Source organism: Puntigrus tetrazona, chromosome 8 (genome assembly GCF_018831695.1).
Source record: "Puntigrus tetrazona isolate hp1 chromosome 8, ASM1883169v1, whole genome shotgun sequence".
NCBI classification, from domain to species: Eukaryota; Metazoa; Chordata; class Actinopteri; order Cypriniformes; family Cyprinidae; genus Puntigrus; species Puntigrus tetrazona.
Window position 1 is genome coordinate 23,994,753 of NC_056706.1, and position 24,251 is coordinate 24,019,003.

The window sequence follows — 24,251 nt, forward strand, 5'->3', positions numbered from 1 at the left end:
TTACATAACTTAATTCAAAACATTTAAAGATATTTATCTGCCATTTGTAGCGCTTCACGTGGCAATGCTCGACTGATGCAACTGCCTGTCAACAGAAGCCCACTGATTATTGGTGGAAGGATACACAAATCTGATTGGAGAACCATGCTTTGTCCAATGCGAATGCAGGCAAGTTTAGGGTTGTGCTCATTCGGGGCTGGCGGAAGCGTAAACCAGCGTGTGTGCGGCACAGAAATGGCGGACGCGGTGTCTATCTTTATGTCAATTGGCCTTAGTGAGCAGAAAGCTAAAGAAACATTGAAAAATGAAGCACTATCATCAACACTCAAAAAGGCTATCGAACAGGTACACAGTTACGACTAACAAAACAGTTGCTGCTATGCGCTGACAACCTCCCCAGCCTCTACAGGACTTTTCTTTACTCGTCACATTTACAAGACCTGTTTGGAAAAGACGTGTAGTATTATTGCTGATGTTACTGTTTATTTTTCAGGCTCAGGGGCTGCTGGGGTCCGCTAGCATTGATAAGACTGCGGGCACTCTGCTGTATAACATGGTGACACGACTCAAAGACTCCAATCGACTGTCTTTTCTCACAGAATACATCATTTCACAGAAAATAATCTCAGAACTACAGCTGTCAGGTATCTGATTGTCATTTACTCTTCCGCCATCCTGTGTTTTTTCCTTTGTGTTCATGTAGAGATCAGTAAAAATTAAATACGTTTTATGCAATTACCAATGCATGTTTCGTGCATTTCTAGAAAACTGATTTTTAAATTATGGTAATGTTATTTTATTATAAGAAAACAACCAACACTTGAAGAAAAAATTAAAGGAGATATAAGTATAAAAGGAAAGCAAAAGAAAAAAATACAGCTCAATTATTAAAAAAAAAAAAATCAGAATTCTTAAACTTTTTGTTCTTACTGTTGCAAATGAGAGTTAGAGATTTTAATGTAAGGGCATATCCCTCACATAAGTATAAGTTAATTAAATTTAGCTATGACAATGTGACATTTAAATGGAAAGTGAATGTATTTACACAGTAATCATGATTCTGGGAAACCGAAAACAAGACATCCAGCTTGTTGACATTGGCCAGATTTATTAGACACTAGATATCAACATAATTTGTACATTTAAAAATAAAACACAAACTTCAATGTGAAGAGAAAACCTTGTAAAAGAATATTAAATTGTCATAAATATCTATCAGCACTAATAAATTAACCACCATATGATAGTAGTGCTCAGTAGCGGGACCCTTTGTCATGTGATTTCAAGACGTTGCATTTCACCGCTTGCTGATATTTTTATTGCTGAAATATTTTCAGCGGCATTGGACTTTATAAAAAGCCACCCTCAGGAGAATCTGGATCGACCAAAGTTTGAGGCTGCCTGTGGCGTGGGAGTGGTGGTCACACCTGAGCAGATAGAGGATGCGGTAAGGATACTTCATTAGCAAGGTTTTTTGAGGTGTGAATAAAATTTTGAGGTAGGAGATAAAATATGGCAATCAAAAATGTAAAGCTTTGGCTTTTAAAAAGCTAATTAGCTTTTTTTAATGATGATGAAAAATGCCAAGATCATCTGAATGACAAGTCTAATTATTCAAATTATTTAAATTCTTCTTAGGTAATTTAAAAAATAGATTAAAAAAATTAGGTCATATAGTTTTTTTACTTTTATTTTTTTTTGTTGTTTTTTGTATTTTGGTAATTACGTGTGTGTACAAGTGACGGCATATAATTAGCTCAGATACGGGATAGTACCCCTCTTTAGTTTCATACAGAGAAATAACCCATTAACAGTACTCCCTTACTTTACTTTTTCATTGGATAAGTAATTTAATTACTGTAATGTTACATGTCTGCAAGACCTTATTCTTAATCCTTAATCATATCCATTTTAAATTCTACCAAGCTTAATTGTCAAGTTACTTTCATAGTATTAATAAACAGTAATTCGGAGTATACTGAGGAAAAAGTATAATTAGTTCATAGTTATTTGTTAAAGTGAATTGGACCCTAATCTGAAGTTTTACCAGAAGGATTTATATAGTTATCTATTTTGTATTTGAAAGAATTAAAATAACAATTCCAGGTTCCAGGTTGCTTCTGCCCCTCTGTTTAATAAAAAATTAAATCAACATAAAAACTAATCCATATATACTGATTATCCCCATTACCCAAAAATCACACTAGAAAAAAAACATCTGCAAAATGACTAAATATAAATCTAATTACACTGTTGAAGATGCAGTTATTAACTAGTTATTAATGTTTTTACAAAATACAATGGATTTTCATAGTTTTCAATTAGCACTTTATGAATTCTGATCTGTCACTGACATTTATAATTTAATGAATTCACAGGTTGAAATGATCGTCAGGAAGCACAAAGAGCAGCTGCTGGCAGAGAGATATCGCTTTAACATGGGAATACTCATGGGTAAGGCAGTATTTCATATGCGTGTGAATACAGCCATGTGTGCTGCTGGTGAGGTATAGTTTTGCTCTGTGATCTTCAGGTGAGGCCAGGACTGCTCTCAAATGGGCTAATGGGAAGATTGTAAAAAATGAAGTGGACATGCAGGTTTGCAAGAAGGTTTTACAACCTTGCTCAAATCGGTCATTGTTTATTATTTTCAGTGCACTGAACATTTGTTTTGTTTCTTAGGTGCTTCACCTTCTGGGTCCAAAAACTGAGGCAGATCTGGAGAAAAAGCCCAAGGTATATTTTTGTTGGCGAGGATCTGTTGCAAATCATAACAAAATAAAAGTCCACAATTACATTTTACAAAATGATGTAGCAGTATATAGGCAGGTTATGTGGTACTGGCCCCAAACTCCTACATTACAGCAGTGCTTGAAAGCAAATCTTATTCCTGGTTTTAGACCTTTGTGCTTTCTGTGTGTTATCTAACCTCCATAGCATGTATATGTTTAATGCCAGATTGAGTTGTTGTTGTTGTTGTTGGGCAAGAACAACATAAACAGGTTTAACAGTTATTCTTTCTGAGTCAGAACAGGGCGAGTTTTGGCTACACCACAGGCATCAGTGGCATGCTGGTTTAAAATGAGTAACAGAGATTTCTATAGTTCTTATGTGAACTACGGAGCTGTGAAATGTTTTTTTTTTTCTTTTATCACAGGCCGCCAAACCCAAAGTTGCAGAGAAAGTTGTAAACACTGAAGAAGTTGCAAATGGTAAGACAAAGAAACTTATGAGATGTTTTTTTTTTTTTTTTCCTTGTCACTTTAATGTGACTCATGTGTCTTTGGTTGTGTATTAAATAATAAATTATAAATTAAGCCATATTACCCGAGATAATATGGTTGAGCAGTATTTCGATATATTGTAGTGACAGTATGAATTTTCTTTGCTATACCATGGTCATTGTAGTACTGCACATTAAATGTTGCTGTGCAAAGCAGGACTACTCAATGTCAGGATTAAACTGAGGTTCGAATAGCCTTTTTCCAATTATTTGGAGTGACATAATAATAATAATAATAATAATATCTCTGTAATAATTATTAAACCTGATGTTCAAGTAAAATCCACAGGCTTCTCTCTGGTGACATATGCTGGACTCCAATAATTTAGTCATGTTAATTGGTTAAGCTCACATTCATCTGCCTCCATTCCTAAGTGCAACTCCTGCATCTCAACAATATAAGCCTTTACAATCACTTCTTATCAATTTAACACATACTTGATGAATAAAAAGTATTAATCTCTTTAAAAAAAAATCTCTTAAACTTTCAAACTAATAGTTGTATATATTGTTAGGAAAGATTTGTATTTTATATAATTGCTATTATTTTAAACTTATTTATCAAAGATTCCTGAAAAAGGTATCACAGTTCCAAAAATATTAAGCAACAAAACGGTTTGGATCACATGACTAAATGTGCGTCATTGTTTAAAAAAAAAAAAAAAAAAAAACATTCAACACCCACTTAACACTACAATACAGAAAGAGAGAGAAACGGATGCACTTTCAAAAGTATTGGGATTAGTGTATATGTAGCCTAAATAATGATAAAATCTCTAAATTAAATCTGCTCATCATATAGAGTAGTTTACATTTGAAATGGATCAAAACATCATCACCATTTTATTAGTTACCCTGAGGTGAGCACATTATAGTTTTTATCTTTTAAGAGAAATTTGATTAATGTTTTTGGTCCACAATGTTGACTACTGTACAGCTATCATATTTCTTAGTAATACTGCCAATAATCAATTTATATGGATTAGTTTTTATGTTGACTTAATTTTTTTATTAAACAGAGGGGCAGAAGCAACCTGGAACCCAGACCTTTTCTTCATAAAATCTATTTTCTCTTCATAGGTGAAGTAAACACAGAAGGAAAATCATTGATGGAACAGCTGAGAGGAGAGGCACTCAAGTTCCATAAGCCAGGTGAGGCTGTTGACTTGTTGATTATTGGCAGATTGAAGCAGAACCACAGTACTGTATGCACAGTTTGCACCATTAAGGGATAATTGGATAAATGTAAATTGTGTGTTTTATTGTTCTCTTTCTTTAGGGGAGAATTACAAGACTGAGGGTTATGTTGTAACGCCCAACACCATGAATTTGCTGAAGAAGCACTTGGAAGAAACTGGAGGACAGGTATGACCTGAATGCAAGCTTACTAAATCCTGCTTAAAGATGTTTTGATTAACATTATTCAGTTTCCTGTGTGGCCTAGGTGCCATCTTCAGTGGAAAAAAATGCTTGCAGCCAGAATTGTCAGTATACTTTAAGTATGTTAATGATTAGTTAACTTAAAGTGTGCTATTTTGGATACTATTTTTGTACTGAGTGTATTGTAGTTGTAATAAAATTATACTAAAGTATAACTTTTAAGTGTATTTAGTGTAATTTTTGGTGCTAAATTGGAACAGCATCAAGATAACTGTACACTTTGAGTATATGCCTATTTTCTTGGTTGGTGATATTAAAGTGTATTTTTGTTTAACAATAAATTACAAATGAATTATGAGTGTCTTTGAAACACACAAGCAATATATTATTTTTGAGTAAAAATATGCTTATTTTCCCCAATGCTGAATCCACTTTTCAAGGTTCTTACAGTAAATGCAATAAACTTTAATGACAGAGACACATTTAATAAGTCAAACAGTGTTTACTTAAACCTCAAATGGTTTTAGCATTGCAAAACATAAAATGCACCAACCATGAAAGAAACAAACTAAACAAAAAAAAAAAACATTTTGAAACAGCAGAAAATAAAGTCTCGAACTAATTTACAAAACGAGTGAAGCTACACAAACTTCACTTGTTTTGTGAATTTGTTTGAGACTTTACTTTCAAACATCTAAAATAATACAATAAAACAAAAGCAAAACAATACCAAACAATTATTACATATTATAAACAATTATACATCTACAAAAAAATTGCAATTCTGCAAAGAACTGCTTCTTGTTACACTTGCACCCGATGGTCACTCGCACATCAGATCATCAGTACTTGAGTGTGGCATGTTCATAAAATGTATGATTTAATCATGATTAGCAATCATGATTGTCAACATTGCTTGCAGTGTATTATTCAAACATTCAGTATACAACAGAAGTACACCCATGTACCATCACTACAAATCAGTTAAAGGATAGTATCTATAGCACAGACCAGGCTAAATTGTAATGTAGACAATGCATTTTCTGTAAAGGTTCTTTAAGAAGTTAGTGTACTAAATGAGGGCATAAATGCACAAACAGCAGCAGCGCACTGAACCTAAACTTGGTTGGTATCACCACTTCATCATCAAAGACCATCAAAACATTCAACTTTATCTTTCACATTCAGCTTTATTTATTTGGTTTATTTTATTACTTTCAGAAAGCAATGTATGGCCAAGTAATGAAGTATATTCCAATCATGAATAAGTAATAGATTACTCAAAAATGTTATTTAAAACGTACTGTAACTTCAGGTTATTTAATAATGTACTTTGAATGTACACTTTCAGTGCATTGTTACAGTGATCATTTTAAAATTCATAAAATATATTTATACTTACAAAATAGAATACAATAGAAGTACAAATGAGTATACAGTATGTTTTTTAGAAAATATATTAAATTACAATTATTTTAAAGTATGTTAAAGGTGTATTATAAAAATAACTAAATAATAATAATAAATAAGTGTATAATAAATAATAAGTGTGATACTAATATACTATTTATGTTTTGAAGATAAGACCAGGAACATGAATTATGAAACTAAACTGAGCTAATTCATATTGACTGAATATTTAATTTAAATCCGAATCTTGTTTTTCCTCTGCTTCTTTGTAGGTCCGCACCCGTTTTCCCCCTGAGCCTAATGGGATTCTGCATATTGGTCATGCCAAAGCAATCAATTTTAATTTTGGTTATGCCAAGGTACCTACACACACACACACACACACACACACACACACACACACACAGACTCATTCATAGGATACATGACTAAAAAGATACCTTTCTGACCTCGTGTGTCTGTTTTAAGGCCAATAATGGCATCTGTTTCCTGCGGTATGATGACACAAACCCTGAGAAAGAGGAAGAAAAGTACTTTACTGCCATCAAAGATATGGTGGAGTGGCTTGGTGAGTATTAAAAGCTGACTTGCTTGAGCAATCAGGCTATGTAGTTCACACACACATGAAAAGAAGACACTTAATGCCTGCTGTACCACCCTTTACAGCAGTATGTACTTTCAATGCATTATAAACTTCAACACATTTTAAAACAGTGTTTATAAGAGAAGGAAAGGGCTTTGTGTTGGATTACAAATATTAGAAAAGTTCACATTTGAAACACTATTAAAAAGCATTCTTTACACATGGATGTTTGCTCTTCTTTTTCATTCAGGGTACAAACCTTATGCTGTCACACATGCCTCTGACAACTTCCAGCTTCTCTACGATCTTGCTGTTGATCTCATTCGCAGGTGAGAAAATCTGACACCTCACAACCCTATACACCAGGCTTTGCATAATTTTTATTTTTAGGCTTTCTTTCATTGTAATGAACTTGGTAAACCTTTACCTATAAATTCTATAAAGGTGTATGCGAAAGTGTTTGAGAACAGCGAGAAATGTGTGCAGTGTGCACATCAAACAATTAAATACAATTTAAAGCATGTGAAATAGAAATGCGCATAAACCAATCATGAAACAATCGTAAACCAAAATGTTTAGCATTAATGTACAGTGCAGTTCAAAGGTTTGGGATCAATAAGATTTTTAAAGATGTTTCTTGTTCCTTTTGTTCATTATTTTTGAACTTTTTGTTAAGCAAAGAATAAAAAAGTATCTTGTTCTAAAAATATTAAGCACAAAAGTTTCAACACTGATAATAAATTAGCATATTAGTTAGAATGATATCTGAAGGATCATGTGACTATAAAGACTGGAGTAAATAATAATTTAAAATATATTAAAAAAGGAAACCAATATTAGAAATTGCAATAGTCTTTCACTGCCTTGATAAGCATAAAAGACATTTAAAAACTGATCCCAAACTTTTGACTTTTGAACAGCAGTATAAACATTGTTTTTAGATTTATCTTTCAGAATGATGTCTTACCGATTTAAAAAAAAATAAAATCTTTATAAATGTTGCTACTTATTTACCATTACTGGATAGATTGATATACCAGAATGTGGTTTATGTGGTTTAAATGATAGACTAATGATTCATTTGTTTGTGTATCAGGGGTGATGCGTACGTGTGCCACCAGCGTGGAGAGGAACTCAAGGGTCACAATGTCCCTCCTTCTCCCTGGAGAGAGCGACCAGTGGAAGAATCTTTGCTTTTGTTTGACAGGATGAGAAAAGGCATGTTTGCAGAGGGAGAAGTCACTCTCAGAATGAAGATGGTGATGGAAGATGGAAAAATGGACCCTGTGGCATACCGGATCAAATTCACACCACATCACAGGACAGGAGACACTTGGTAAAACACTTTGTTTAGCTCACATGTGTTTTTTTTTGTTTTTTTTTAATTAAAATTGTTTTTTATTATTATTTATATTTATGTCATTCTTATGTCCTGTGTACAGGTGCATATATCCAACATATGATTACACACACTGTCTTTGTGACTCTATTGAGAACATCACACACTCACTGTGCACCAAAGAGTTTCAGTCCAGGTATGTCAACGTAAAAAAAAAAAAAAAAAAAAAGGTGCTGTATGTAGGATTTTGACTTTACTAAACATAAAAATACTGTAATATGTTTTCAGATGTTTAAGAAACATGCTAAGGTAACATAATTGTTTATCTGAAAAACAATGCTACAGTCAATTATTTTTCTTGTGCATTTCGGTCCTGAATGTCAGCTTCTGTTTTGATTTGTGAAACCCGCCCACTGCCAGTTTACCCAGTTGTGTTTTGGAACCCCAACTTGCCAGCTAGAGAAAAACACAGTGTATTTCATTTAAATCATGGAAGCTGGCAAATGAAATATTTTAAATTTGGACTGCAATACCTAGTTCAACCACTGTAGTGTGAATCCTACATACAGCACCTTTAAAGGTCAAAACTAACAAACCCAAACTATCAAAGCTTTTTAGATTTATATATTAAACAACAATTAAAAAGAGTTGTTTACAAACATCTTAATTGCATATGAGGCTATTTTTATATTTAAATTGTTTCTGCTTTAATTTGTAGTTGAAAAATAAAGTACCGTAAATTCTGGACTATAAAGCACACCTGCATATAAGCCGCATCCGCTCTATTTAAAAAAAATAAATAAATAAATAAACAAGCTGCACCTGCATATAAGCCATCCGCTCTATTTAAAAAAATAAAAATAAAAAAAAAATCTTGTAAGCTGCACCTGCATATATGCATCCACTCTATTTAAAAAAGTTTTGCTCTTCCCGCTGCCTCCTTCAGCTTCCTCACCATGGACTCATTGACGCTAATGAGCAGAAGGGGTGAGGATTTGAAAAGATACATCGATGGACTTCAACTTCAAACTTGCATCATACCTTCTTCGTGTGGCTTCCATGATGAAGGGGTGATATCTGAAAAGATAGAGTTTGACAGGATAGCGTATTCTTCTTCCGAACTTATATTCTTCTTTGCATTTATTTTGTCTTAGTTTTGATTCTAATTCCGGTTAGAGCGCCCCTAGCGGTGGAAAATATCTGCAGAATAGCCGCACCTTTGTATAAGCCGCATGGTTCAAAACCTATGAAAAAAGTAGCGGCTTATAGTCCAGAATTTACAGTAATTTTTTATCAACGTAAGTATAAAATATTATATAGTATAGTATTAAGTTATATATTTTATGCAATTTATACCTCAGAATCAATGTATATATTAAAGACCTGACCTAAGCTCATATGTTGTTTGTACTACAGATGATGTGCATGTTAATGTAAACTGTTATACATTGATATACAAAGTATTGAGTAAACAGTTGCTTAATAACAATTTCCAGCTTCAGCAAACTTTAAAGCATTTTCGAGCACATAGAGAATTTCTCTATGAAAAGTAGACGTTTTGCTAATATAACATTGCTTTATATACTAAATGCCTGTTTTTGTCTCCCTCTCAGACGATCATCATATTTCTGGTTGTGTAATGCTTTGGATTTGTACTGCCCAGTGCAGTGGGAATATGGACGACTCAATCTTACTTACACTGTTGTTTCCAAGAGGAAGATCATTAAACTGGTGGAAACAGGAATTGTTAGGTAACATGCATACATACATTTTTCTTTAAATTGACCATTTAATTGTGAATTGGGAATTATTGTAATATGTTGGTCTTTTGTGTTGTCTTTTTTTTTTTCTCCCAGAGATTGGGATGATCCACGACTTTTTACTCTCACAGCTCTCAGGAGACGTGGGTTCCCTCCACAAGCTGTGAACAATTTCTGTGCCCGGGTAAGAGAGAAAAAAGAAAACTTTTTTTTTTAAATTATTATTATTAAGGGGATGGAGTAAAAAGTTTAGAACCACTGATCTAATAGGATTTGGATTTGTTTGTTAGGTCCTTGAAATTAAATCTTTAACAGCCATTCAAAAACTTGTTCAAATAATATGGCTGCTTGTTTGCCTGATTATAAAACATTCAAATTGTTATATTGTTTAATAGAAATTGTGTGCATCTCTGCTTGACTGTGAAAGTGTAAATAGTTTTGCTTCACCACTTTCTAATAAGAAAACTAAATGGCTGGTGCTTATAATTAAAGAATACCAGATGACCCTTTTATCCATTACTGATGTATTGGTCAACAATGATTAGGAACTGTTACCTTCTGTCAGCATCTCTTGTTCTGTTATAGGTGGGTGTGACTGTTGCCCAGACCACCATGGAGCCACACCTGCTGGAGGCATGTGTTAGAGAGGTGCTCAATGACACAGCTCCTCGTGCCATGGCCATACTTGAGCCTCTCAAAGTCACCATCACCAACCTGCCAACCAATGCACAGGTAAACACATGCAGAACTTTATTACATGTAACAGTATACAGTTAGCCAATCATTATCAACCTGCAGTTTTGCTTCAGTGATTGGTTAAGAGCAAATTATTCTGCTTTTTCAGTGGCTACTCATCAAATAAATATAATGTTAAATTAAAACAAAACTTTCGTCAGTTTAACGAAAATGAAATAAAATTCAATGAGGTTGTATCAAACTAGTTTATCTAGAAGCTTATGTTGCAACACAAAATCTATCTTGCAAAAAGACAAACACTGAAACAGTGGTATAGTATTTATTTCTATTTAACTAATTTGTTGCTTTTTCTTTTATTAGTACATAGTATCAGTGTAATGTCATTTTGGTTTTCTGTATATCTGTTAATTTTTTTTATACATTTATGCTCATTATTAGAAATAATACTATACCTCTGAAGTCATTTGCTGTAGTTGCTAGACTGTTGTCTCAACTGTAGGTAGCACTGAAATGGGCAGCAGTAAATTATAATTTTGGGTATTTAGTTGGATGCATAATGTACTGTTATAACTGCACTAGATTACTGATTTGTTTCTCCCCTGTTCAGAAGGAGGTACGAGTACCAGACTTCCCAGCCAATGAAGCCAAGGGTAGCCATGTGATTCCCTTTTCAAAGACCATCTTTATTGAGCAGAGTGACTTCAGAGAGGTGTTTATTTATTTTATTTTTTTAAGATAAAAAAAATTATAAAAGCATACATAGATAAGTATGAAACTGGTTTAGCATTCTATATAAATAGAGATGACCTTTCTTTTGCTGTTTAATGTGTATTCGCTGCAGGTGATGGAGAAGGGCTACAAGCGCCTGACTTCAGATCAGCCAGTAGGCTTAAGACATGCAGGATATGTCATCTCTGTACAGCGTGTTATCAAGGTGAAAGACCACTTTCTTTCCCGTAGTTCACATAATCTACAAGGTTCACTTGATTTAGTTCACATTTTATAATAGTTTTTACTAGTCAAAGCTTTGTTACTACCGCAATTCCTATATGACTTAGCATGTGCATATAACAAACATTGACTGATATAATAACATTGATTATTAAATGTATTGCATTTGTTTCATGTTATTGCCAACTTTTTAATTTGTTGATGCACCATTCAAAACAAATAAATACATTATATAAAAATGAAAGTTTACATTTCAAGGTGAAATGTTTAAACTTTTATTAACCTTGTTTAATTGTTTATTTCTGAATAACTCTTGTTTTTGAACAAATCAGTTGAGTTAATGATTCAGTGACTAACATATTGGGATTCACTTGTCACAAGCAACTGGTGTAACAGTTAAAAAAATTCCCACCACTGAAGCATAGACCAAAGCAAACCGACAACAAGACAACTGGAGTGATGACCCAGTGTTTGTACATCAGCACTCTATTCATTAAGAGAAAAATAAGGATCAACTCATAGCTGTGAATAATTCACAATAAATTACCATTATTTAATGTCTTCCTTTTTGTCAGGATGGCTGTGGTAAAGTGTGTGAGCTAGAGGTGACGTGCACCAGCTCAGACTCTGTAGAAAAGCCCAAAGCATTCATTCACTGGGTGAGCGATCCACTGCGTTGTGAAGTACGCCTGTACGAAAGATTGTAAGTCTCCATGAGCATTGACAAACCCCAGTGTTTTACTTTGAGTTATATTACATAGTGTCACATCTTCAATCTTTCTCGTTTCTGTCTGTAGGTTTGTCCATAAAAACCCAGAGGACCCAGCTGAAGTTCCTGCTGGATTCCTGAGTGACATTAATCCTGTAAGGGAATGCGTTATATAAAATATTTGATCTGAAGATCTAAAGAAACTTCTTATCCTAAGTATATGAGTAGTGGTAGTAGTGATTACCTAAACTCCACAAACTAATGATTTTATGCTGAATAAAAACTAAACCAAGCAACTGCGGAAGATGAATCTACATAATTTAGACATTTCTCTTATTTGTTAAAACTTTTTGAAAGATTTGATAGTTTTACTTATCGTTTTTTCCTTTTTTGTTCTTCCTTAGAATTCCTTGACGGTGATTAAAAGTGCCTTGGTAGATCGTTCTGTGGGCAAGGCCAAAGTGTTTGATAAGTTTCAGTTTGAGAGAGTTGGTTATTTCTCACTCGACCCTGATAGCACATCTGAAAAGGTAAGTCCAGAAGCACTCGGTTATGTTTAAAAGAGATTAGCATACAGTAGAGGAAGCAATGCCTCATCTTTGTCACTGTTTTCTTCCAAGTTGGTTTTTAACAGAACTGTTACGCTCAAGGAAGACCCAGGAAAGATATGACTGGACTGCAAGAAAGAAGCCTCATAGCCATTATGCATCACAACACAGCTTTTAATAAAAATCGAATAAACCAGGGAATTCAACATATTCTATACACACTATGTGAAGCCTTTTTTAACTGTACAAGTTGTGGGCTGTTTTGTATAACCTTTTCCATCTGCTGTGGTTTGGCATCTATAAAATAAACAAACTAAAGATTTTGTCTGGTGTGATGGCTTGTTCAAACAGTGAAATGCTGTTTGAAATATCCTATAAAATGCATGGCTTGGATAATACACATTTCCTAATTCAATTGAATTTTGAGAAAATATATTTTTGCAATGACTGCATAACAAAAAGCCTGCAGAACTAAATTATTTTCTACATAGGTACTAATGATTATACAGATTTTATTGTTAAATGAACTTTACAAAGGCCAGTATTAAACCTAAAACTACACTTTAAACAGGATTTTGTCTTCCGATGAAAACAGCACAAGTTTTTTGAACATTGTTTTCGAAGCACAACTATTTAAGCAATCTGATAGCAAGTGAAAACGGATGCATTATTGGACATAAATAAACTTGGGTGACTTGTGTCACAGTAATTTACGTTACATGGGTCTGAACAATGAAGTCTGAACAATCAGAAGCACATTAATAGTTACTCTGGACACCTCAAAATATATGTTTATTTTGTTATACTAAGTCATATGACAAAGCAAACTGAAACTGTTTGGGATAAATACACATGTTGAATACACTTGATTTTTGTTGATTTGTGGGTGTTTCATTCCTACGCGTAAAATTTTATTTAAAACTAAATAGGGGAAACACTGATTTCTTCTTGTAATGCTCAGGTTTTTTAATGATGATCATGCCAAGCTTCTCAAAGCTTACTGATTTAATAATCTACACAGTTTTTAGATCTCTATGGTTGGTCTGTTTTTTCAATGGTGTTATTGTCTTGCAAACAGAAAGTGAGAGTTTGGGGAATGTTGGATCTGCTGTTGCAGTATGGGTGCTCTCTTCTTGAGTTCTTTGGGGGTCTGCCAACAGCTCTTCGTCCAGCCAAAGCCCCTCTCCTCCGTGGACCTATAGCTGGTAGTACATTGATCTGATTGATTATCGGAGTGGTCTGACCAAAGGTAAAAAGTGAAGCCTGAAGGGCACTGTCAGTCTTTATCTGAAAGAAACTGGACACAAAAGTTCTTAAAGGTGGTATAAAACTTGCATCCTCGCTCAGCTTCTTTTTTAGCATCCCAAAAACCTCCTCAAGCTGTCCATCTAAAGACCCCTCTTCAGCTGTACCTAAACAAATAGATACAATGATAATGACTTGACTGTTTACCATATTAGTCTGTTTTAAAGTGAGATTCATGTAAGATGATTGAAAATAATGTACTTGGGCCTGGTTCGTTGTTTTCTGTAAAATGCTCTGCTTCTAAACAGAAAGAGTTTTTTTAAAAAAAATACATACTGTAATAGCCGGTGTAATAATCACATAACAAAATGTAAAATCTTCATATTAAATCTTGATCTCAGAAAACACTGAGATACAACTCACATACAAGAGTGACAAGATCAGAGTAAGCACATTTTGAATGGTCTGTTTTATGGCTACATAATGCATGTGATCTGCATCTTACAAAGTGACGAAAGATGAGTTGCTTCACCTGTGGTGATGATTGGTACAGCATCAACAGACACTCCATCTTCAATGCACGTGGTATGTCCATCTGATTGTTTTAGAGAAAGAACTATGTTGTTAAATGAGTATCTCTTTATAGATTTCTCTTTATAACTATTGATTTAGTCTTGTTTCACTTCAGCAGGTGCATGAAATATGCTACTACCTGTGATTGCCGCTGTCTGCCATGATTGTTCCAACTCTAAGGGTTTAAAAAGCTCATCTGAAATGTCCTTCCCTGAACAAACACCCATATATTGCACAAGAAAAAATGGAATTAAACAACAGTTTTCTGCATTTGCATGAAAAAAGGCAAACATGTTAACTATATCTGTATAACTTTTTCAGTTATAAGTATACATCCTATTTATATTTATTCACAACACAAGAGTTACAATTAAGTAAAAAGGTGGGCTGGGCAGTATCTTTTTAAACTCACAAAACTACCATTTATTTACATATAGATTAGTATCATGTTGCAAAAAAGTACAATATTCAAATTGTCCTAAACATTATAAATGCTTTATTTTAAGCACTACAATAACACTTCATTACTATAGTTTTAGTTATAGATCCATTTGCACATTGTCGCTGTGCTTAGTAAGCTAAAGTAACCTATGCTGAGTCTATGTCTAAGAAAACTCAACATTTACCTCACTTTGTAGAAAATATATAGAAGATTTATTGTATATCACTATTCAGTCTAAAAATACAGAAAGATTTTTGTTCATACCACCCAGCCCTAAGATGCTATGCTGTATTGTGAATGTAGCCATTGATAGATATGCTCAATGTGCATTGCTAGTCATGCTAATAGCATCACATCACAGTGGTGCAATGGATCACAAAACTCACAGTTTGGATCACACTACAGATTTGGAGTCACAGATCGGATTATTTTTCACAAATGCAAAAAAAAAAAGTTTGCTTTTCATTTATTACTAAAAAGAGTTCTTTTAGGATTTCTATACCCCAGCAGAAACGACTTAACTATCTAAAGTCAGTAATACAACAAGAACAATTGCACAAATTACAAGAATAGATGAACAGCCTACACAACATAAAATTATAGGTTATATAAACAGTAACAGTAGCAAAGCTGTGGTATTCTTTGATCCACACCAGACAGAAGTAGGTATTTCTAGGTGTAAATATGGTTTCATTTTATTTTGTATAAAATGAATTTAACTGTTTTATTTTATTTTAGTTAATTTTAACACACCCACATGTCAATTCAAATATAATTGTAAATTTTGTCAGTTAATAATGGCTTAACGCCCGCCAGTTGTCATTTAGGAAAAATAAAATAAGATTATTTAAATGATTTATTATTTAAAAAATGATAAAACTGCACCTGCTTATGATTAGCTTATTGTTTGATGATGAATCATCCAAATAGTATATAAAAAGAAAAAAAGTATTAAAAGAAAAAAACTTAAACTTGTTCAAATTATAATCAGTGTCCTGCTCTGACATGCAGAATCTATTTGTATTATTGCACTGTATTGAATGTCTCATTGCTTTTAGAAAATGCAACATAGAGACAATATTAAAGACAAACATTTTTATTAAGTTTCACTCTTCTACTATAAGGCAGTCTCTGACAGTGATTATAGATATACTTGTGTGTGTGTGTGTGTGTACTCCAGGTTTGCCACAATTGTCTTACCTGTAAGTTCAGCACACGTTTTCTGAAAAAGCTTGTGATATAATCTGTAGTGAAATATAATAAAACTCATGATTCATTTATATATAACATATACTGTATAACATTCAGAAAATAAATCACATATATGATGTTTCTAAGGTTAATTTAGTTTGTCAAATGATAGCATTTTTGAGACACCAAGATATTTAGGATTAAAAATAGAAATATTTGGTAACACTTTCTATGAAGCCTGTATTTATAATTGGTTTTATAATTATAATCGTTTTCTTAAACCTTATAATGTGTTGTAACATCTCATAAATAATCATAAAAACAATTATAATAATTTATAATATTTATGTATTTGTGAGGAACTAAAGAAAAAGGTTCTTTAAAAAAATATTTTACTCAACAAAAACTGGTCTGCTTTAGAAGACGTATAGGTTAGTTTCATGATGGATATATTCAGATATATAAAAGAACAGACCTTTATGCAAAAATGGAAATTACATTTTTGGCTGGCAGAAGTTCGTGTACTATGGGCAGACTCAACTAATCGATAATGAGAATTTTGTTGATTATTTTCATTATTGATAATAAGCGATTTTATCGATTTGTTGTTGCAGCCCAAGACTATATCATATCTTGACATTGTTTATTATGACAATACCTTACAACATCTTTTTAGTGGTTAAATGCTAAGTGACATTTGAATGTTTCCTGTGATGGTAATATCAAGGCTAATGTAAGTTAGCTAATACTTTCAACTAAATTTTAATGATATTTTAATGGAACTTCTTTTTTGTTAGACTCATAAACAGCTTTACATACATTAACATCAACACATTTTAAATACATTTTCCTTTTTACTGAATGACTGACCTGTAGCAGAACTGAAGGTCTGGGCAAATAGATCGATCCGCAATAGCATAAGTGTAGTTATCACCTTCCTCTTCCTGCAGGTTGTATTTTATAGTCTTGAGTGCAGATGAAGGAGAGTGACCGCTTTTGTAGAGCTGTTGTAGCTTTTCGATAGTGTCATTCGACACATCTCTCCACCTCATGACCTCAGCTGTGTTCAGTCTATGATTATGTTCATTCCTCAAGTTCACATGAAGGAAATAGCCTTCTTCAATGTGTGGGTCTCCTGATCTGTGGAAAAACAGATGAAAATGTGTGCTTCAAGGCAGAGTTTCAAAATAGATTGCTAATTACATTTTCTGCTAGTTAAATTTTCTGTAACCAAAAGATTTCTGGTGAGTTGTATTGTATTTCTAATATTTTTTTTATCTCACCTGGACTTTCTTTCATACATAAATCTCTTGAGAATCAGAAACATAGTGGCAGGGCAGTTGGTATTTTTGGATGTCTTGGATGATGAACTGTATGTTTTGTGCTGACATCTCAGATCCACCTGTGGAATACACAAATTCTCAATTTTTTTTACTGAACATTACATCTCTTTTTTTTTCCAAAACAGCTTTACATTTTATATGGTAACTATTATTAATTTATCATTAATCATCATTAAATTTCTTTATTACAATAACACCAACAAGTCACCAAAGCTTCACTAAAATTAGTTAAATAACCAACATTCTGCTAGCCAAGGTCACGTGATGATTGAACAACAAAATTAATTTTAAACAATGTTATGATTAAACTTAACACAAAATAAGAACAGGGATGTCTATTATGAGAGCTAACGTGACTCCGTTTTGATATCATATTGCCTTTAAAGTGTACATAAACAGTGGAATTAAAGTGTACATAAAAGGGTACATAAATACTCTATATTTGTTGTAGCGTCCAGAGTCAGGGTATGTTCTGGATTTCCTCCATGTTAAAGCTGAGGACTTTTGAAAGTCCTCCAGCCACTTCTGGACCTGCTCCTCTGTAGTCATCTGCAATTTAAGAGCTGCTCTGAAGTTTTCAACATCCCCCGACATTTCCAGCAATTCATGATGACAAAGTAGATGAATGTAGCCAGGTGGCAAGATTTTCTGCCATAAAAAATGTTAGTTAATAAAACACACACATGCACACAGTTTCAAAAGAACATGTTTAAGTAAAATGTCACCCCAAATTCTAAGAATCTATTCAATTGGATTTTCCTCCAAAAAAGTCTGGTCTAGCTTTAGTAACTACTGTGTTTTGCAGCAAGATAATTGATCATTTAACTTTTTATATAGAATATACAATTAGATTAAGGAGCCGCATGGAGCCAAAGGTAATAACTACAATTATTATATATAATGATATAACTATGTTATAACTACGGTATAAATTCACACTGGTTATCAAGACTTGTATTAAAGCACTACTTTAATAGGCTATAGAGCCGTATAATGCTAATATAATTCTTTAACGCAAAAGGTAAATATTATAAATGAATCAGCTGTGCTAACGTTAGCCAACTAGCTCACTCAAATACAGATCGCTCTTTAATGGTGAAAACAGCTAATGCTAATAATATAAATGACAACAAACCTCCACATGATCTGTGTCCTCTGCTGCTTTATCGTCTCCAACGCAATGCTGACACTTTAGTAGTGTCATTTTGAGCAGCTGAACACAGCTGGAGAGCTAAACTTCTCAATGGGGTCTAAAAGGTAACAGTCCTACGCACAACTCTCGCGAGAATTGCAAGGGCTTGTTTGGAGTCCACCGCGTTCTCTCAGGCTTTACTTCGCCAAAGCATGGAATTATGCATTAAGCCAAAGTCCAATGCATTATATTATGCGCATAAACATTTTCAACTATATATATAATATATATAATATATATAATGTAAATTCGTTGTTGATATTGACCAATTTAATTATTTCAGACGTTTTGCTTTAAGTGTGCAATGCTGCAGACTATTTTAGAGCCCTTGCTAGTTTACTGATTTATATATTGAAAAAGGAAGGTTATTATATGTGAATATCTTTGGTCCAGTAGTTAAAATCTATTTTCTTTCGATTTTTCCTTTCTAAATTGTGTGTAATAACAATATTTCAATACTCCTACCGAATTAATCAGAAATGGTTGATCCGTCCTAACAAACACTGAGAAAAGCAGGATTTATTATTTAGACACATCATACCTTACAATTTCAACTTTGATTCAGGCCGAAAAGCCTTTTTTCAGGATTCAAACACTAAGCGTACTGACTTACTATTTCATCGTATTTCAATGCCATTACCAGTAGTATACGCAATTTTAGTACGTAGTGCACGTATGTGAATTGGAATTGACCTCATATTTCTTTCCTGCTTAAACCACTTCCTTTTGTGCGAATGATTGGTTAAACTCTACTGCCAAGCTATTGTCTATTGGCGGAGGAGACGTCACTTACATGTTGTTCCCGCCTTCTGTGTTTGCAGTTTTACGAGTGCATTTCATCCAGTGGAAAATCATTTACACGAGTAAATATTTAATTTTTTATTACTGCTTTTTCAAAATACATGTAGTCAATTTAAATGTTCTGTTTGATATGACGTAAGCAGTTTACGGCCACTTGCTAAAAAAACCGACGATAGTTGTAGGTAGCACATTTGGCTAACTAACCTATATGTCGATTCAACCGATATAACGCGTTCTGTCATTGTGTTCTTCCATTATTCTGACAGACAACTCTAATCTACATGTTTTTCTCTTATTTTCATCAGAGGTAGGAACTACGAAACATTGCTAATGATAAAATTGTTATAGAGCTGGGGTTTAAATATCTGGGCTGTGAGCTAAAATTGTAGATTGAATCCATGATCAAACGTGGAAGTCTGAATAATAACTGTAAAGTTCTTCATTTGTGCATTTAATTATTTACTATGAATGGTGCGGTGCAATAGTAGTGTGTTGTAGTCATTGTAATCATTAGCACGAATGATCTCTGTTACAGTGTGCGCAGTTCATTGTCCAATAATGCTAGTCTGTAATTTCATGATGACACTTATTTAAGGTCTCGGGCGGACAGTGTCTGACAGGACAGATATTGCCTCATAAAATGTGCATATGCATTTTTTGCAAAGGCATACTTAATGTAAAACAGTTTCTTAATTTCTGAAGTGTCACCTCCAACAGCACTGCTTAGTGAAATATGTTTATTGTAGTCTGGACATTAGGACATTAAGATTAATAATTGTTAAATAATTAACAAAGTGTAAGGTCCCGCTGTTCCCGTAGAATACCTCTAGACAAATTCTCGATCTCATAGGGTGTAACGGCTGGGGAGCAAGAAGACACACAGAGACGTATATTTCCTTACTCCACAATTTATTCCAGAATACAATGATTTATATAGGCGTTTTAAGAGGGGAGTTTTACCCCTCTAGCCAATGAAACAAAAGATGACATATGTTATATCCATGCCAAAAGACATGTACTTATATAAGATAAAGGAAATTATGAACATAAAAGCAATACTTTTGGACACTGAAAAACATTTATTCTTGTCAAGTATCAAAAGTGTAGAGCAAACTCATTCACCCATGACTCAGAGTAGCGCACACACCAATGACCGACCCAAGGATGTATAGATCAAACATACTACAGAACTCTAGGGGGAGATATAAAGAAAATCACGTCTAGGAGGAGGGAAAAAGATCAGACAGAAAGAGTCTAAGAGGGGAGAGTGTGTTCAAATCTAACAATAATTTTTTTGCATTCCCTTAACACAGCTATTTTTTGTATGGCAGGGTGTTTGAATTTTAGGCAGATCTACAGGCAGCTGCGTTCCAGCCGCCAGCATGTCTGGCACTGCCACAGTCCTGCAGCAGTTTGTGAGTGGCCTTAAGAGTCGAAACGAAGACACACGTGCCAAAGCTGCCAAAGATCTCCAGCATTATGTTACCACAGAACTAAGAGAGGTAAAATGTACTACTTTGATGTTTGATGCAAGAGTTTACATTTGCATGCAGCTTCATCAGGAGAGTGTGAGCATAACTAAAAATTAACAAAATAATTTAGATTTATTTATTTTTGCCTAAATGTAACATGTTGTTTTACCTACTTGTAACAGACTATCAAGGTATTTTGTCCTGCAATGTTTAAACCAACAAGAAAGGAAACGTGTACAGTAAATACACTAGAACAGTGGAAGCATAACTTCATGTATTGCAGTATCTGCAAACTGGAGTACTGTCAAAAGTTCAAAAGCATAGAAAGGTAGAAAGTGTTTTAAGTAGGCTGATTTAGTAGTAGAGTATTCTGCTATCCATGTCCAGCAATTCTGATTTTTATATGCCTTGCCAAACTTTTTCATAAGCCCCACTGCAAGCAAAGAAAAAAAAAATTGTTGTTTTGGTTGTTTCGACACCTGCAAACCTGTATTCTGACAGAGCTTAAGACATCAACATTTTAGACACCAGTGAACCTTGTCACTTAAAGACTTAATACACACAGATGGTTTTAATGATCTGGTTAAAAAATGTAATCTATATTTAGTGCTGACCACTTGTGTTTCAATCATCAAAAGCATTATAAATACTTGGAGATACCCTTTTTCTTAGTAAATAATAACTTGTGATAATTTGCAATTGATTATTTGAGCATATCATTTGAAGTGTTTAACTGAAATTTTGAAATCAGCATTACTTTAAAGTACAAATAAATGTAAACTGTCATGTTTACATTGACAGTTTCTATTCTATGAACTCTGATTTTCATATTTTTGCTTCTGATTTAAGCTGAGCCAAGATGAAGCCACCACTTTTTATGATGAGCTGAACCATCACATATTTGAGTTGGTTTCCAGCTCAGATGTGAATGAGAAAAAAGGTGGTATCCTTGCCATAGGTGAGTATGAATTCAATGACAAACGCTATCTAGTTTATATTGTTACTTTTTATTATAGTGTAACATGTAACTAATGTGGTCTATTTTGCCAGATCTACCTATAATTTTCTATGGAAAGTGATGTCACCATTGCATTTCTTTGTTTGACGCATTTTTAAGTTACTGTGTTATGGCTGTTTCTCCAGTGAGCTTGATTGGTGTGGAAGGAGGAAATGCCACTCGCATCAGCCGTTTTGCCAACTACCTGCGCAACCTGCTTCCCTCCAGTGACTCAGTGGTCATGGAGATGGCCTCTAAAGCCATGGGTCACCTGTCTATGGCTGGAGACACCTTCACTGCAGAGTATGTGGAATTTGAGGTGAAGAGAGCTCTAGAATGGCTGGGAGCAGACAGGAATGAAGGAAGAAGGCATGCAGCGGTGCGTAGAAATATGAACTGCATTTTATATTTTCATGGTAAATTACAAGCAAACTGTTCAAAGTTCCAAGTAACACCAAGACACACCAAGTTTCAATATCCAGCAACAAAACAAACTGTTTTGTACTGCAAAAAATAACTAGACACGAATGAGACTGGAAGCTCTACTCATGGAATTATTATTTTTTTACTTCAGTATGTTTCTTTCTTCTGTTCAACACAAAAGAAAATATTTGGCTACCATTGGTAGCAGTCAAAGTCCATAGTATTTTTCCCCTACTGTGGTAGTCAATGGCTACCATCAGCTGGTTACCAACATTCTTTAAAATGTCTTCTATTATGTAACAGAAGAAAGAAAATCATACAGGTTTGTAACAACATAAGGATGAGTAAACAATGACTGAATTAAATTATTTTTTGGTCAGCTATCCCTTTATGGTCACTTTATGCCACTTATATGTTGTGATATACAGTGAGTGAAATAAGTATTGAACACACAATTGTTCTCAGTAAATATATTTCTAAAGGTGCTGTTGACATGCAATTTTCATCAGATGTTTTTAACCATACAAGTAATCCATACATACAATTTAAACAAAACGGATAGATTCAGAAATCAAGTTATGTATAATAAAATTAAATGACACAGGAAAAAAGAATTGAGCACATGAGAAAAAGGAGTTGCAAAAAGGCATGGAAAGCAAAGACAACAGCTGAAATCTATCAGTAATTAGAAAACAATCCTGCCCCTTGTTAGTTAAAATTAGTATTAGCTGCTTCAGTATTGACACCTACAATATATCAGGCTGATGAATATGAAAAAGGTGGACATTTCAGCCACACAGTTTTCTCAAATACAGCCATGGAAATTCTCAATTTGTTTCAGAGAAATAAAGCTGCCAGACATGCTGCCGGCTGGAACGCAGGTGCCTGTAGATCTACCTGAAATTCAAACACCCTGTTATACGAAAAACAGCCAATAGATCTGAATCCAATAGAAAATAAGAACTAAAAATCAGAGTTCATAGAATAGGCCCATAGACCCTTTAAATTTGAAGACCTTGTGGAAGAATGTACCAAAATTACACCTGAGCAATGTATGCCACTAGTTTCTCCATACAGTAGTTGCCTTGACACACTCATTACCAGCAAATGCTTTTGTACAAAGTATTAAATAAATTTCAGTGATTCAAAACTTTTATTGTTTTCATTATTTGTTTTATTATTATATTATTTCAAGTATGAATTACTTTAGTTGTTAACAGCAACTTTAGAAATATATTTACTGTAAAAAATGGTGACGTGTTCAATACCTCACTGTCAATCTTATATTAGACTGTCTTACACTTGACTGTTTTGTTACTGGTGGCTTTTAGCTTCCTTCTGTGTTTGTTGTCTCTTTTCTGTCTAATATGAACTGAACCCCCTTTCCACTGTGTTTTTTTTTCAGGTGCTGGTTTTACGAGAACTTGCTGTTAGCGCACCCACGTTCTTCTTCCAGCAGGTGCAGCCATTTTTTGATAACATTTTCTATGCTGTGTGGGACTCCAAACAGGCGATTCGAGAGGGTGCAGTATCTGCACTCAGAGCCTGTCTGATCCTCACTACCCAGAGAGAGACCAAAGAGATGCAGAAACCACAGTGGTACAAGGTCAGAATTGAAACACCTTTAAATACGCATGTGTGTGTTATATTGGTATGTGCAAACATTTCACATCTTCAAACAGCAAACATTTGAAGAAGCCGAGAAGGGTTTTGACGAGACTCTAGCTAAAGAGAAAGGCATGAATAAGGATGACCGTGTCCATGGAGCTCTACTGATTCTCAATGAACTGGTGCGAATAAGCAGTATGGAGGGAGAGGTAAGATATTGTTCATGCTACAGGCAACAGAACACATGGTTTGTGAGGTTTCACTTGTTCGTTTATTCTTGTGCTTTTTGTTTTGTGCTATTTTTG

General features: G+C 34.0%; 3 protein-coding genes across 6 annotated transcripts in view; 2 read left to right on the forward strand and 1 right to left on the reverse strand.

Annotated features, from left to right (window-relative positions):
- Window positions 1-184: 184 nt before the first annotated feature.
- On the forward strand, window positions 185-12,982 carry qars1 (glutaminyl-tRNA synthetase 1). 2 transcript variants are annotated; one of them, XM_043247135.1, is made up of 23 exons: window positions 185-345; window positions 494-644; window positions 1,338-1,447; window positions 2,379-2,454; window positions 2,534-2,598; window positions 2,683-2,736; window positions 3,158-3,212; window positions 4,364-4,435; window positions 4,563-4,648; window positions 6,346-6,432; window positions 6,542-6,641; window positions 6,907-6,985; window positions 7,753-7,992; window positions 8,099-8,191; window positions 9,609-9,746; window positions 9,852-9,939; window positions 10,341-10,487; window positions 11,059-11,160; window positions 11,293-11,385; window positions 11,978-12,105; window positions 12,200-12,266; window positions 12,516-12,641; window positions 12,732-12,982. In XM_043247135.1, the coding sequence occupies exons 1-23, from the start codon at window positions 235-237 to the stop codon at window positions 12,780-12,782; spliced, it is 2,319 nt and encodes a 772-aa protein (XP_043103070.1). In that variant the 5' UTR covers window positions 185-234; the 3' UTR covers window positions 12,783-12,982. The 2 variants fall into 2 exon arrangements, with proteins under 2 accessions (XP_043103070.1, XP_043103071.1); XM_043247136.1 differs by having other exon boundaries at window positions 11,062-11,160.
- A 435-nt stretch (window positions 12,983-13,417) lies between these two features.
- On the reverse strand, window positions 13,418-18,817 carry si:dkey-75a21.2 (uncharacterized protein LOC794385 homolog). 2 transcript variants are annotated; one of them, XM_043247137.1, is made up of 9 exons: window positions 18,589-18,817; window positions 17,889-18,101; window positions 17,394-17,512; window positions 16,981-17,250; window positions 16,120-16,163; window positions 14,617-14,700; window positions 14,437-14,499; window positions 14,166-14,204; window positions 13,418-14,071 (listed from the first exon to the last, which is right to left on the reverse strand). In XM_043247137.1, the coding sequence occupies exons 1-9, from the start codon at window positions 18,655-18,657 to the stop codon at window positions 13,692-13,694; spliced, it is 1,281 nt and encodes a 426-aa protein (XP_043103072.1). In that variant the 5' UTR covers window positions 18,658-18,817; the 3' UTR covers window positions 13,418-13,691. The 2 variants fall into 2 exon arrangements, with proteins under 2 accessions (XP_043103072.1, XP_043103073.1); XM_043247138.1 differs by having other exon boundaries at window positions 14,617-14,688; window positions 18,589-18,805.
- A 577-nt stretch (window positions 18,818-19,394) lies between these two features.
- mtor (mechanistic target of rapamycin kinase) overlaps window positions 19,395-24,251 on the forward strand; it is a 99,236-nt gene continuing 94,379 nt past the window's right edge. Inside the window, exons 1-6 of one of the 2 annotated variants that reach the window (XM_043246681.1) lie at window positions 19,395-19,508; window positions 20,778-20,948; window positions 21,768-21,876; window positions 22,062-22,294; window positions 23,744-23,944; window positions 24,021-24,155. In XM_043246681.1, the coding sequence (XP_043102616.1) occupies window positions 20,829-20,948; window positions 21,768-21,876; window positions 22,062-22,294; window positions 23,744-23,944; window positions 24,021-24,155 (798 nt within the window). In that variant the 5' untranslated portion in view covers window positions 19,395-19,508; window positions 20,778-20,828. Of the gene's footprint in view, window positions 19,509-19,620; window positions 19,754-20,777; window positions 20,949-21,767; window positions 21,877-22,061; window positions 22,295-23,743; window positions 23,945-24,020; window positions 24,156-24,251 lie in introns of those variants that run through there. The other variant, XM_043246680.1, reaches the window with a different exon arrangement.

What these genes read in the sequence shown, in the direction of transcription:
- si:dkey-75a21.2 (XM_043247137.1), bottom strand. Translation starts at nt 18,657, where the DNA reads ATGACACTACTAAAGTGTCAGCATTGCGTTGGAGACGATAAAGCAGCA. An exon ending in AGGACACAGATCATGTGGAG is followed by an intron (nt 18,102 to 18,588) that starts GTTTGTTGTCAT and finishes TTTTTATGGCAG; the next exon opens with AAAATCTTGCCACCTGGCTA. An exon ending in AACGTGTGCTGAACTTACAG is followed by an intron (nt 14,701 to 16,119) that starts GTAAGACAATTG and finishes TGCAATATATGG; the next exon opens with GTGTTTGTTCAGGGAAGGAC.
- qars1 (XM_043247135.1), top strand. Translation starts at nt 235, where the DNA reads ATGGCGGACGCGGTGTCTATCTTTATGTCAATTGGCCTTAGTGAGCAG. An exon ending in TGGAAGAAACTGGAGGACAG is followed by an intron (nt 4,649 to 6,345) that starts GTATGACCTGAA and finishes GCTTCTTTGTAG; the next exon opens with GTCCGCACCCGTTTTCCCCC. An exon ending in CTGATAGCACATCTGAAAAG is followed by an intron (nt 12,642 to 12,731) that starts GTAAGTCCAGAA and finishes TTTTCTTCCAAG; the next exon opens with TTGGTTTTTAACAGAACTGT.